Source organism: Oncorhynchus masou, chromosome 31, assembly GCF_036934945.1.
Source record: "Oncorhynchus masou masou isolate Uvic2021 chromosome 31, UVic_Omas_1.1, whole genome shotgun sequence".
In the NCBI taxonomy this organism is placed as follows: domain Eukaryota; kingdom Metazoa; phylum Chordata; class Actinopteri; order Salmoniformes; family Salmonidae; genus Oncorhynchus; species Oncorhynchus masou.
In genome coordinates this window covers 412,788-425,984 of record NC_088242.1, presented here as the reverse complement: position 1 = coordinate 425,984, position 13,197 = coordinate 412,788, and the positions used below count along the sequence as shown (strand labels likewise).

General features: G+C 40.2%; 1 protein-coding gene across 10 annotated transcripts in view; it reads right to left on the bottom strand.

Moving 5' to 3' along the window:
- Positions 1-13,197, bottom strand: part of LOC135523341 (kelch domain-containing protein 3-like) — a 154,592-nt gene that overhangs the window by 131,212 nt on the left and 10,183 nt on the right. For all 10 annotated transcript variants that reach the window (XM_064949951.1, XM_064949959.1, XM_064949960.1 and 7 more), the window contains 2 exons: positions 10,693-10,992; positions 7,504-7,680 (listed from right to left, as the gene is read on the bottom strand). In XM_064949951.1, the coding sequence (XP_064806023.1) occupies positions 7,504-7,680; positions 10,693-10,846 (331 nt within the window). In that variant the 5' untranslated portion in view covers positions 10,847-10,992. The remainder of the gene's footprint in view (positions 1-7,503; positions 7,681-10,692; positions 10,993-13,197) is intronic.

Below are 13,197 nucleotides of genomic sequence, written 5' to 3'. Positions count from 1 at the left end.
CCCCCTGTATATAGCCTCCACATTGACTCTGTACCGGTACCCCCCCCCTGTATATAGCCTCGCTATTGTTATTTTACTGCTGCTCTTTAATTACTTGTTACTTTTATTTCTTATTCTTACTCATATTTTTTTTTTAACTGCATTGTGGGTTAGGGGCTCGTAAGTAAGCATTTCACTGTAAACTAATACATTTTGATCTGATGAATACAATAACTACGTATTCATACCATGACTCTCCCATTCCATGGAATGTCCACCACCCTCTGCTAAAATGTTATCTGGTTTTTCGATGATAGATGGGAGAGACAAGGTTAACTGACTTTATACAAGTAAAGACCAACAAAATACATGGAATGTTCACAGGCTTCATGTTGGGGTAAAAAAGCATATGGTTTTCGAAGAATTGTCAGTAGATGTGGTTTTCCTGAGTTACATTTAAAAAAGGATACATGTAACATTTAAAGAGGAGCTGGGTTGGAGAGGCCTCTACTGCTACCTACTGTAGTAACAGCAGTGGTGTAGGCATGATAAATAACAATACACCATGTTCTCTTATATCCCAGCACATGAACCAAGAAGGCCGTTTTCTGATGTTGAATTATACCATACATGGTGAAAAATACACTGTATATCCCCGAGAGGCAAATATGTTTTGTTTTTTTTGTATAGAATTTAAGCTATATTTGATTAAATCCAGGCAGGAACTATTATCTTATGTGACCAAAATCATACAAAATCGATAAGATTGACAGACGTAGCAATAAAAAAGGCAAATTCAAGGAGTAATCTCTCAAATAATTTCCAGGACACCTGGAGATTACTATTCCCAACTACAAAAGACTACTCCTTTTTTTCTCTCAAAGGAAGAAAAGCTATTCAAGATTTGACTACATTTTCTTTCCTCGAAAAATGCACAACAATTTACTGAGTTAAAAAAAATCATGATATTGTGATATCAGATCATTCTCCAGTACCATGCTTAATGACACCGATAGTAATATCAGATCATTCTCCAGTATCATGCTTAATTACACCAACAGAAAGTGCTCTGAGTGACAGAATATAGAGAATAAACAGCACACTGTAAAGACATACATTTAATAAATTACAATAAAATAATAAAGCTGATAAACAATAGAATGGCAAAAGTCTTATCTGACTTGATAAATATCAATCAAACAGGGTTCATTAAAAATAGACACAAACAAATACAATAACATGATTTATCAATAATGGCTGTTGATGCCGAAAAGGTCTTTTCCATTCAAAACTTTGGAAGCGTTCAACTTTCCCGCTGAAAAAATAAATGTAATAAAAATATTATACAAATATCCTAAATCAAAAATATACACAAATAATACATTATCTGATGAAATTGCTTTAGAAAAAACAAGAGTCCTCTCTCCCCCCTCCTGTTTGCACTGGCAATTGTACCAGGACCCAAACGTAACAGGTATCAGTACTGGTAAACATGAATATAAACTAAACTGATTTGCAGATGATCTCCTGACCAATATTAAAAACTCAATGCCCCTCCATTGCTAAAAATATTTTCAGAATCTCAGGATAGGAAAAATACAAATAACTCTAATAATATTAATGATCTACAACAATCCTTTAAGTGGACAGAAAAACATATCAAATACTGAGGATGTTTAAACAACAAATATATAAAGATGACTTACTGAACAATATGAAAGAAGATCTATTTCAAATGGAACAATCTTCCCAATAACCTTACAGGTAGACTAAACCTCTTCAGAATGGCATGGCTCCTAAAGGGTTTATATTTATTCTCGGTAAACCAATTACCCCACCAAAGACATTCTTTAAAAAAGTTTACTCGGCCATAATAGACTTTATATGTGACCACCACCTCAATTCGGCCTTATGTAGCAACATTGGAAATTGTGTTTTTTTTACATTGGAGAAAAGTAGATTCAGAGCTATAAAATGGTGCATTCAGAAAGCATTCAGATACTGTTTTAAACATTGTTACATAACAGCATTAATCTGAAATGGATTCTATTATTTGTTTTTCTCAAGCTACACACAATAGCCAAGTTTTACAGTGTTATTAAAAATGAAAACAGAAATACCGTATTTACATAAGTATTCAGACCCTTTGCTAGAAGTCTCGAAATTGAGCTCAGGTGAATCCTGTTTCTATTAATCATCCTTGACATATTTCCACAACTTGATTGGAGTCCACCAGTGGTAAATTCAATTGATTGGACATGATTTGGAAAGGCACACACCTGTCTATAGAAGGTCCCACAATCCGGTGTAGAGCATGGCGCTTGCAGCACCAAGGTTGTGGGTTTGATTCCCACAGGGGACCAGTACGAAAAAAGTATTCAAATGTATGCACTCACTACTGCAAGTCACTCTGGATAAGAGTGTCTGCTAAATGACTCAAATGTAAATGTTGACAGTGCATGTCAGAGCAAAACCCAAGCTATGAAGTCAAAGGAATTGTCCGTAGAGCTCCAAGGCGGGATTGTGCTGAGGCACAGATCTGGGGAAGAGAACCAAAAGAATTCTGCAGCATTCAAGGTCCCCAAGAATATAGTGGCCTCCATCATTCTTAAATTGAAGAAGTCAGAAGCAATCAGGGGGAGAAGGACCTTGGTCAGGGAGGTGACAACCATCTCTGCATCACTCCACCAATCAGGCCTATATGTTTATGCTAGACGGATGCCACTCCTCAACAAAAAGGCACATGACCGCCCCCTTGCGGTTTGCCAAAAGGCACCTAAAGGACTCTCAGACATTCTCTGGTCTGATGAAACCCAGATTGGCCTGGACTTGAACCCAATAGAACATCTCTGGAGAGACTTGAAAATAGCTGTGCAGCAACGCTCCCAATCCAAAGTACTGATTAAAGGGTCTGAATACTTATGTAAATGTGATTTATTTTTTATCCATCCTTTGTCATTATGGGGTATTGTGATGTCATTATGGGGTATTGTGATGGAGCGGCAGGGTAGCCTAGTGTTTAGAACGTTGGTCTAGTAACCGGTAGGTTGCATGTTCAAATCCCTGAGCTGACAAGGTACAAATCTGTCGTTCTGCCCCTGAACAGGCAGTTAACCCACTGTTCCTAGGCCGTTATTGAAAATAAGAATTTGTTCTTAACTGACTTGCCTAGTTAAATAAAGGTAAATAAAAAAATAAAAAAATTATGGGGGCGTAGATTGATGAGGGGTAAACATTTTTTAATCCATTTTAGAATAAGCCTGTAACGTGACAACATGTGTAAAAAGTAAAGGGGTCTGAATACTTTGCGAATGCACTGTATATCATGTAGTTGAGGAGCATTGGGAAAGTAATTCTGCTTTGAAAGTTAATAAACTTGTAACCCCATTTTGGAGAAATGGCCCTTGAATATTTTGGCACACCTACTGGGGCGGCAGGGTAGCCTAGTTGTTAGAGCATTGGACTAGTAACCGTAAGGTTGCAAGTTCAAATCCCCGAGCTGATAAGGTATGTTCTGCCCCTGAACAGGCAGTTAACCCACTGTTCCTAGGCCGTCATTGAAAATAAGAATTTGTTCTTAACTGACTTGCCTAGTAAAATAAAGGTAAAATAAATTTAAAAAATACTGGAGAGCTCTTTGTCTATAACTAGCAATGCAAACAGATTGTCATAGCTAGCCACCAGGCATGAATCTGCAGGTTGCTTACGCTAACCAACTAGGTTCAATGTTAGCCAGCTAGATAACATTAGGCTACAACTAGCAATGCAAACAGATTTCTGGAAAACAAATAATATTACTACACAGATCATTAGCTAGTGACACACGTAACATTAGCATGAGCAAGCCAGCTAACAATACGCTTTAACACACAATGAAAACAACTTTCTGACAACATTAGAAACGTATTATATGTGAAAATGTAGCTAGACCCTTACCCATACACATGGATGCCGTTAGTTTAAAGATGCAAAGCAGAGACAAATGTTTTATACATTATCCTTCTATGTTCTCTTTCTGGCTCCAAAGTCATACTCTGCTCCCACCGGTCATTCCATGGATTTCAACAACAACAAATCGGTCAACTTCTTCCTTGACAACAACACTGTTGATCGCCGTCTCTATTCCATCACGGTCACCAGAAGACTCTACAATGTCTGGTTCAATGAAAATGTTTTTACCTAAATCATGGATTTCATCATCTGATTCATTTTCAGAGTCCAAGAGAGTGGCACGATCGTCCTCCAGAAAGGAGTCAGTCAATAACAACTTTAACCCGCTGATCTTTGTCGACATGTTAAACTCAGGGCAGCGATGTTGAGAGCACTATTACAGTTCTCCATGACACGCATCTTCCAAAAAAGCTGAAGTTGCAAGGATTACCTACACATACTGAGCAGCTCATGTTATAGACAGAACCTTGCTACATGGCAGGCCAATCAGAACTACCTACACACACTGAGCAGCTCATGTTATAGACAGAACCTTGCTACATGGCAGGCCAATCAGAACTACCTACACATACTGAGCAGCTCATGTTATAGACAGAACCTTGCTACATGGCAGGCCAATCAGAACTACCTACACACACTGAGCAGCTCATGTTATAGACAGAACCTTGCTACATGGCAGGCCAATCAGAACTACCTACACATACTGAGCAGCTCATGTTATAGACAGAACCTTGCTACATGGCAGGCCAATCAGAACTACCTACACATACTGAGCAGCTCATGTTATAGACAGAACCTTGCTACATGGCAGGCCAATCAGAACTACCTACACACACTGAGCAGCTCATGTTATAGACAGAATCTTGCTACATGACAGACCAATCCAAACTTATCTCTAGGCATGTCCAGCCCTTCCCGCTAGCCAATCATGGCTAGCGGGAAGTATCATGTCTTTTTCCGTGGCTAAACTAACTAGACTTGTCATTTAACAATTGTATTCATACTTACAGATGGCATACAAGTTTGTTAAGGCACATGAAAAATCACATGTTCCAAAAGCCATTTCTGCCCAAAAATGCATTAGCATCAAATAAAAAAAATAAGTTCAGATGTGAAGTAGTGATGCGTGACATACAGCGCATTCTGAAAATATTCAGTCCCCTTTACTTTTTCAACACTGTGTTTTTACACTGTTTAAACCAAATTGAACACGTTTCATTATTTATTCATGTATTATATAAAGTTCAAATAAAAGTGGTCATTGTTCATTCAGTATTGTTGTAATTGTCATTATTACAAATATATATAAATATATATATATACAGACTGCTCAAAAGAATAAAGGGAACACTAAAATAACACATCCTAGATCTGAATGAATGAACTATTCTTATTAAATACTTTTTTATTTACATAGTTGAATGTGCTGACAACAAAATCACACAAAAATCATCAATGGAAATCAAATTTATCAACCCATGGAGGACTGGATTTGGAGTGACACTCAAAATTAAAGTGGAAAACCACACTACAGGCTGATCCAACTTTGATGAACTGTCCTTAAAACAAGTCAAAATGAGGCTCAGTAGTGTGTCCACGTAGCCCTCCACGTGCCTGTATGACCTCCCTACAATGCCTGGGCATGCTCCTGATGAGGTGGTGGATGGTCTCCTGAGGGATCTCCTCCCAGACCTGGACTAAAGCATCCGCCAACTCATGGACAGTCTGTGGTGCAACGTGGCGTTGGTGGATGGAGCGAGACATGATGTCCCAGATGTGCTCAATTGGATTCACGTCTGGGGAACGGGCGGGCCAGTCCATAGCATCAATGCTTTCACCTTGCAGGAACTGCTGACACACTCCAGCCACATGAGGTCTAGCATTGTCTTGCATTAGGAGGAACCGCACCAGCATATGGTCTCACAAGGGGTCTGAGGATCTCATCTCGGTACCTAATGGCAGTCAGGCTACCTCTGGCGAGCACATGGAGGGCTGTTCGGCCCCCCAAAGAAATGCCACCCCACACCATGACTGACCCACCGCCAAACCGGTCATGCTGGAGGATGTTGCAGGCAGCAGAACGTTCTCCACGGCGTCTCCAGACTCGGTCACGTGCTCAGTGTGAATCTGCTTTCATCTGTGAAGAGCACAGGGCGCCAGTGGCGAATTTGCCAATCTTGGTGTTCTCTGGCAAATGCCAAACGTCCTGCACGGTGTTGGGCTGTAAGCACAACCCCCACTTGTGGACGTCGGGCCCTCATACCACCCTCATGGAGTTTGTTTCTGACCGTTTGAGCAGACGCATGCACATTTGTGGCCTGCTGGAGGTCATTTTGCAGGGCTCTGGCAGTGCTCCTCCTGCTCCTCCTTGCACAAAGGCGGAGGTAGCGGTCCTGCTGCTGGGTTGTTGCCCTCCTACAGCCTCCTCCATGTCTCCTGATGTACTGGCCTGTCTCCTGGTAGCGCCTCCATGCTCTGGACACTACGCTGACAGAGCAAACCTTCTTGCCACAGCTCGCATTGATGTGCCATCCTGGATGAGCTGCACTACCTGAGCCACTTGTGTGGGTTGTAGACTCCGTCTCATGCTACCACTAGAGTGAAAGCACCGCCAGCATTCAAAAGTGACCAAAACATCAGCCAGGAAGCATAGGAACTGAGAAGGGGTCTGTGGTCCCCACCTGCAGTCAATCAGTGTTGCTTCCTAAGTGGACAGTTTGATTTCACAGAAGTGTGATTGACTTGGAGTTATATATATATAACATACATACATACATACATACATATATATACATACATACATACATACATACATACATACATACATACATACATACATACATACATACATACATACATACATACATACATACATACATACATACATACATACATACACACACAAAAATTGGCCGATTAATCGTATCGGCTATTCTTGGTCCTCCAATAATTGATATTGGTATTGACGAAAAATCATATCGGTCGACCTCTAATATAGACAGGTGTGTGTCTTTCCAAATTATGTCCAATCAATTTAATTTACCACAGGTGGAGTCCAATCAAGTTGTAGAAACATCGTAAAGGATGATAAATGGAAACAGGATGCAACTGAGCTCCATTTCGAGTCTCATAGCAAACGGTCTGAATACTTAAGTAAATAAGGTATTTCTGTTTTGTTTTGTTTTTTTGTATAAATTAGCTAATATTTTGAAAAACCTGTTTTCGCTTTGTCATTATGGGGTATTGTGTGTAGATTGCTGAGGATTTCTATTTTTTTAATCAATTTTAGAATAAGGCTGTAACTTAACAAAATGTGGAAAAAAGGGTTTGAATACTCTCTGAATGCACTGTAAGTCTTGTTACACATGTATTTAACATTTTTGCTATGGCAAACAGGGGATAGGCCACTTGGCATGTCGCCCTGCTGTGTGCTCACTGCGCTGCACTGTTGTGTGCTGCCAGACACCAGCGGTGGAGTCAAGTTCAAATACGCCAAACCATAATTTGTGACATCCCGATGTTGTCACCATCAACGAAGGCTGATAGATGAAGCAATCGTTGAAGTGTACTTACTGATGTCAAAGGCATAGAGGACGTTGCAGGCCCCCTCTGTGTCGTTACGACCCCCCCAGATGTAGATGGTATCGTCCAGCAGCACGGCTGTGTGACCGTAACGCATGTAGGGGACATCCCTGGCATGTTCCCTACCACCTGTTCTCACTGGAGGCAACTTCATCCACCGCAGAGAAACTAGAGAGAGGAGACCGAGATGAGTATTACTACAGAGACAATAGTATTACTACAGAGACACGAGTATTACTATAGAGACACTAGTATTACTACAGAGACACAAGTATTACTACAGAGACACTAGTATTACTACAGAGACACTAGTATTACTACAGAGACACTAGTATTACTACAGAGACACTAGTATTACTACAGAGACACTAGTATTACTACAGAGACACTAGTATTACTACAGAGACACTAGTATTACTACAGAGACACGAGTATTACTACAGAGACACGAGTATTACTACAGAGACACGAGTATTACTACAGAGAGACATGAGTATTACTACAGAGAGACACAAGAATTACTACAGAGAGACACAAGTATTACTACAGAGACACGAGTATTACTACAGAGACACTAGTATTACTACAGAGACACTAGTATTACTACAGAGACACTAGTATTACTACAGAGACACGAGTATTACTACAGAGACACGAGTATTACTACAGAGAGACACAAGTATTACTACAGAGACACAAGTATTACTACAGAGACATTAGTATTACTACAGAGACACTAGTATTACTACAGAGACACTAGTATTACTACAGACAACCACTAGTACTACTACAGACAGCCACTAGTACTACTACAGACAGCCACTAGTACTACTACAGACAGCCACTAGTATTACTACAGAGACACTAGTATTACTACAGAGTACAGCAACACTATACAATCTATTGAACTAGGCTACTGTATTTAATCTATTGAACAAGGCTACTGTATTTAATATATTGAACTAGGCTACTGTATTTAATCTATTGAACTAGGCTACTGTATTTAATCTATTGAACTAGGCTACACTACTGTATTTAATCTACTGAACTAGGCTACTGTATTCAATCTATTGAACTAGGCTACTGTATTTAATCTATTGAACTAGACTACAGGATTTTATTTATTGAACTAGGCTACATTATCTATTGAACGAGGCTACTGTATTTAATCTATTGAACTAGGCTACGGTATTTAATCTATTGAACTAGGCTACTGTATTTAATATATTGAACTAGGCTACTGTATTCAATCTATTGTACTAGGCTATACTACTGTATTTAATCTATTGAACTAGGCTACTGTATTTAATCTATTGAACTAGGCTACACTACTGTATTTAATCTACTGAACTAGGCTACTGTATTCAATCTATTGAACTAGGCTACTGAATTTAATCTATTGAATTTGGCTACTCTATTTAATCTTTTGAACAAGGCTACTGTATTTAATCTATTGAACAAGGCTACTGTATTCAATCTATTGAACAAGGCTACTGTATTTAATCTATTGAATTTGGCTACTCTATTTAATCTTTTGAACAAGGCTACTGTATTTAATCTATTGAACAAGGCTACTGTATTTAATCTATTGAACTAGGCTACTGTATATAATCTATTGAACTAGGCTACTGTATTTAATATATTGAACTAGACTACAGGATTTGATTTATTGAACTAGGCTACATTATATTTTGAACAAGGCTACTGTATTTAATCTATTGAACAAGGCTACTGTATTTAATCTATTGAACTAGGCTACTGTATTTAATATATTGAATTAGGCTACTGTATTTAATATATTGAACTAGGCTACTGTATTTAATATATTGAACTAGGCTACACTACTGTATTTAATCTATTGAACCAGGCTACAGGATTTGATTTATTGAATGAGGCTACTGTATTTAATCTATTGACCTAGGCTTCACAATTTAATCTATTAAACAAAATCAAACAGGTATAGGACATACACACGTTAAACTGACCAGAGTGGTAGTGATTTAGGAGACATATCAACAGGTATAGCACATACACACATTAAACTGACCAGAGTGGTAGTGATTTAGGAGACATATCAACAGGTATCATACACACGTTAAACTGACCAGAGTGGTAGTGCACATATCAACAGGTATAGCACATACACACATTAAACTGACCAGAGTGGTAGTGATTTAGGAGACATATCAACAGGTATAGCACATACACACATTAAACTGACCAGAGTGGTAGTGATTTAGGAGACATATCAACAGGTATAGCACATACACACATTAAACTGACCAGAGTGGTAGTGATTTAGGAGACATATCAACAGGTATAGCACATACACACATTAAACTGACCAGAGTGGTAGTGATTTAGGAGACATATCAACAGGTATAGCACATACACACATTAAACTGACCAGAGTGGTAGTGATTTAGGAGACATATCAACAGGTATAGCACATACACACATTAAACTGACCAGAGTGGTAGTGATTTAGGAGACATATCAACAGGTATAGCACATACACACATTAAACTGACCAGAGTGGTAGTGATTTAGGAGACATATCAACAGGTATAGCACATATAGGAGACATATCAACAGGTATAGCACATAAACTGACCAGAGTGGTAGTGATTTAGGAGACATATCAACAGGTATAGCACATACACACATTAAACTGACCAGAGTGGTAGTGATTTAGGAGACATATCAACAGGTATAGCACATACACACATTAAACTGACCAGAGTGGTAGTGATTTAGGAGACATATCAACAGGTATAGCACATACACACATTAAACTGACCAGAGTGGTAGTGATTTAGGAGACATATCAACAGGTATAGCACATACACACGTTAAACTGACCAGAGTGGTAGTGATTTAGGAGACATATCAACAGGTATAGGAAAACCTCAGGATAACGTGTGTTAGTGATTTAGACCAAGAGAAGACAGTAATGTCAGAAATCATACATGAAGATTAACTGGTTTCAATATAGTTTCCTGAACTACTTCCTTCACAGTACCATTTCCGTCAACCTACCTGTGTTGAAGACATTTACATCTATCTGTGTCAGTGTATCCTAGTCCTCCTCAGTCCCCATACACACATTATCCACAGTTGCACTGATGTAGCCCTAGACAGTCATACCAGTTCTTTAGAAAGTCTACAACAGTAACCTACCTGTGTTAAAGATGTGTACATCTATCTGTCTCAGCGTCTCGTAGTCCTCTCCAGAGCAGTACCCTCCGAAGGAGAACACCTTGTGTCCCACGGAGACAGCAGCATGGTTCACCCTCCGCGGCCCTCCTTCCAGGTGGGTTGTCCAGCGTAACATCCCACACTAACAGCGTTCCGCTAGCAGCTAAAGCTCCAATAGCACCACTCCTCACCTGTCCTCCTCTCGGCTCCCTGGCAGCCTGTCACTCTGTACTAGTCCATTACCCTCTCTTCTGCTGTCACCCCATTCACCCTCAAACAGACCTGGGGAAAGAAAGAAACACAAAGACAGAGGTCAGAGAAGTAGGAGAGATCAGAGAGAGAGAGAGATCAGGGTAGTAGGAGAGATCAGAGAAAGGTCAGAGTAGTAGGAGAGGTCAGAGTAGTAGGAGAGGTCAGAGGAGTAGGAGAGATCAGACAGAGGTCAGAGTAGTAGGAGAGGTCAGAGGAGTAGGAGAGATCAGAGAGGTCAGAGTAGTAGGAGAGATCAGAGAGGTCAGAGTAGTTGGAGAGATCAGAGAGGTCAGAGTAGTAGGAGAGATCAGAGAGGTCAGAGTAGTAGGAGAGATCAGAGAGGTCAGAGTAGTAGGAGAGGTCAGAGTAGGAGAAGGAGAGTAGGAGGAGAGATTAGATGTATAGGAGATCAGATATGTAAGGAAACGGTTAGGCTCTAACAGAAAAGGACACTGAGGAGGAGGCAGCATGCAGACAGAGGGGAACTCAGCTCGGATGTTGACAGCTCCTCAGGACCTGCTTGGAGGGTATTTTAGGAGGTGGTCATTCGGGTTGGGTGATATCTATATTTTCATACAGTCATACCGTTTCTCTACCATACAGGGGTGTTCGGTATTAACGGAAGTGCACAAAGGGCCGGTATTGGGGGGGGTTCACACAAAACAATTTAGGCAGCATGGATCTCGATCCAAGAGGGGACCGATTGTCTCTGCTGTAACTTAGAAGCTTGATCTTGACATCTAGCTGCTTAGCTAGCAAGTTAGCAAACCTAATACATAGTTGGAGCCCTGAGCTGAATATAATTTATTTGACAAATCTTAGATAGTTAACATATAGTTAGTTATAAGCAGTGACGGAGCAATCACCCCCTGCGAGACAAGGGAGCCCCCATCTGATTAAATATATATATATATTATAGTGCATTCAGACCCCTTGACCTTTTCCACATTTTGTTAGGTTACAACCTTATTCTAAAATTGATTAAATTGTTTTTTCCCCCTCATCAAACTACACACAATAATGAAATATCACCCCGTTCATCTTTCCCTCGATCCTGACTAGTCTCCCAGTCCCTGCCTCTACAAAACATCCCCACAGCATGATGCTGCCACCACCATGCTTCACCGTAGTCATGGTGCCAAGTTTCCTCCAGACGTGAGGCTTGGCATTCAGGCCAAAGAGTTCAATCTTGGTTTCATCACACCAGAGAATCTTGTTTCTCATGATCTGAGAGTCCTTCAGGTGCCTTTTGGCAAACTCCAAGCAGGCTGTTATGTGCCTTTTACTGAGGAGTGACTTAATCTGGCCACTCTACCATAAAGGTCATAGGTGGAGAACTGTAAAGATGATTGTACTTCTAGAAGGTTCTCCCATCTCCACAGAGGAACTCTGGAGCTCTGTCAGAGGCACCATCGGGTTCTTTGTCACCTCCCTGACCAAGTCCCTTCTGCCCCGATTGCTCAGGTTGGCCCGGAAGACAGATCGGATCTAGGAAGAGTCTTAGTGGTTCCAAACTTTTTCCATTTACCAATGATGGAGGCCACTATGTACTTGGGGACCTTCAATGCTGCAGAAATGTTTTGGTACCCTTCCCCAGATCTGTGCCTCGACAGAATCCAAACTGGGAGCTCTACGGACATTTCCTTTGACCTCATGGCTTGGATTTTGCTCTGACATGCACTGTCAACTGTTGGACCTTATATAGACTAGAGGTCGACCAATTAATCTGCATGGCTGATTTCAAATTATAACAATCAGTAATTTGCTTTTTTGTTGCCGATTACATTGCAATCCATGAGGAAACTGCGTGGCAGGCTGACCACTTGTTACGTGAGTGCAGTGTCAAAAGGACCTTGTGGCTACCAAGGAGCCAAGTTAGGTTTAATGCTAGCTAGCAACTTCTTATAAAAAAACAATCAATCGTCACATAATCACTAGTTAACGACACATGGTTGATGATATTACTAGGTTAACTAGCTTGTCCTGCGTTGCATATAATTATTGCGGTGCTTGATAACTTATCATTGAATCACAGCCTACTTCAACTTTGCCAAACGGGTGATGATTTAACCAAAGCGCATTTGCAAAAAAAGTACATTCGTTGCACAAATGTACCTAACCATTAACACTAATGCCTTTCTTAAAATCAATACACAGAAGTATATTTTTTTAAACAACACATATATCTAATGTTTCCTGAAGTCCACGATCGTCTCCTGTGTTTCGTTGACATTG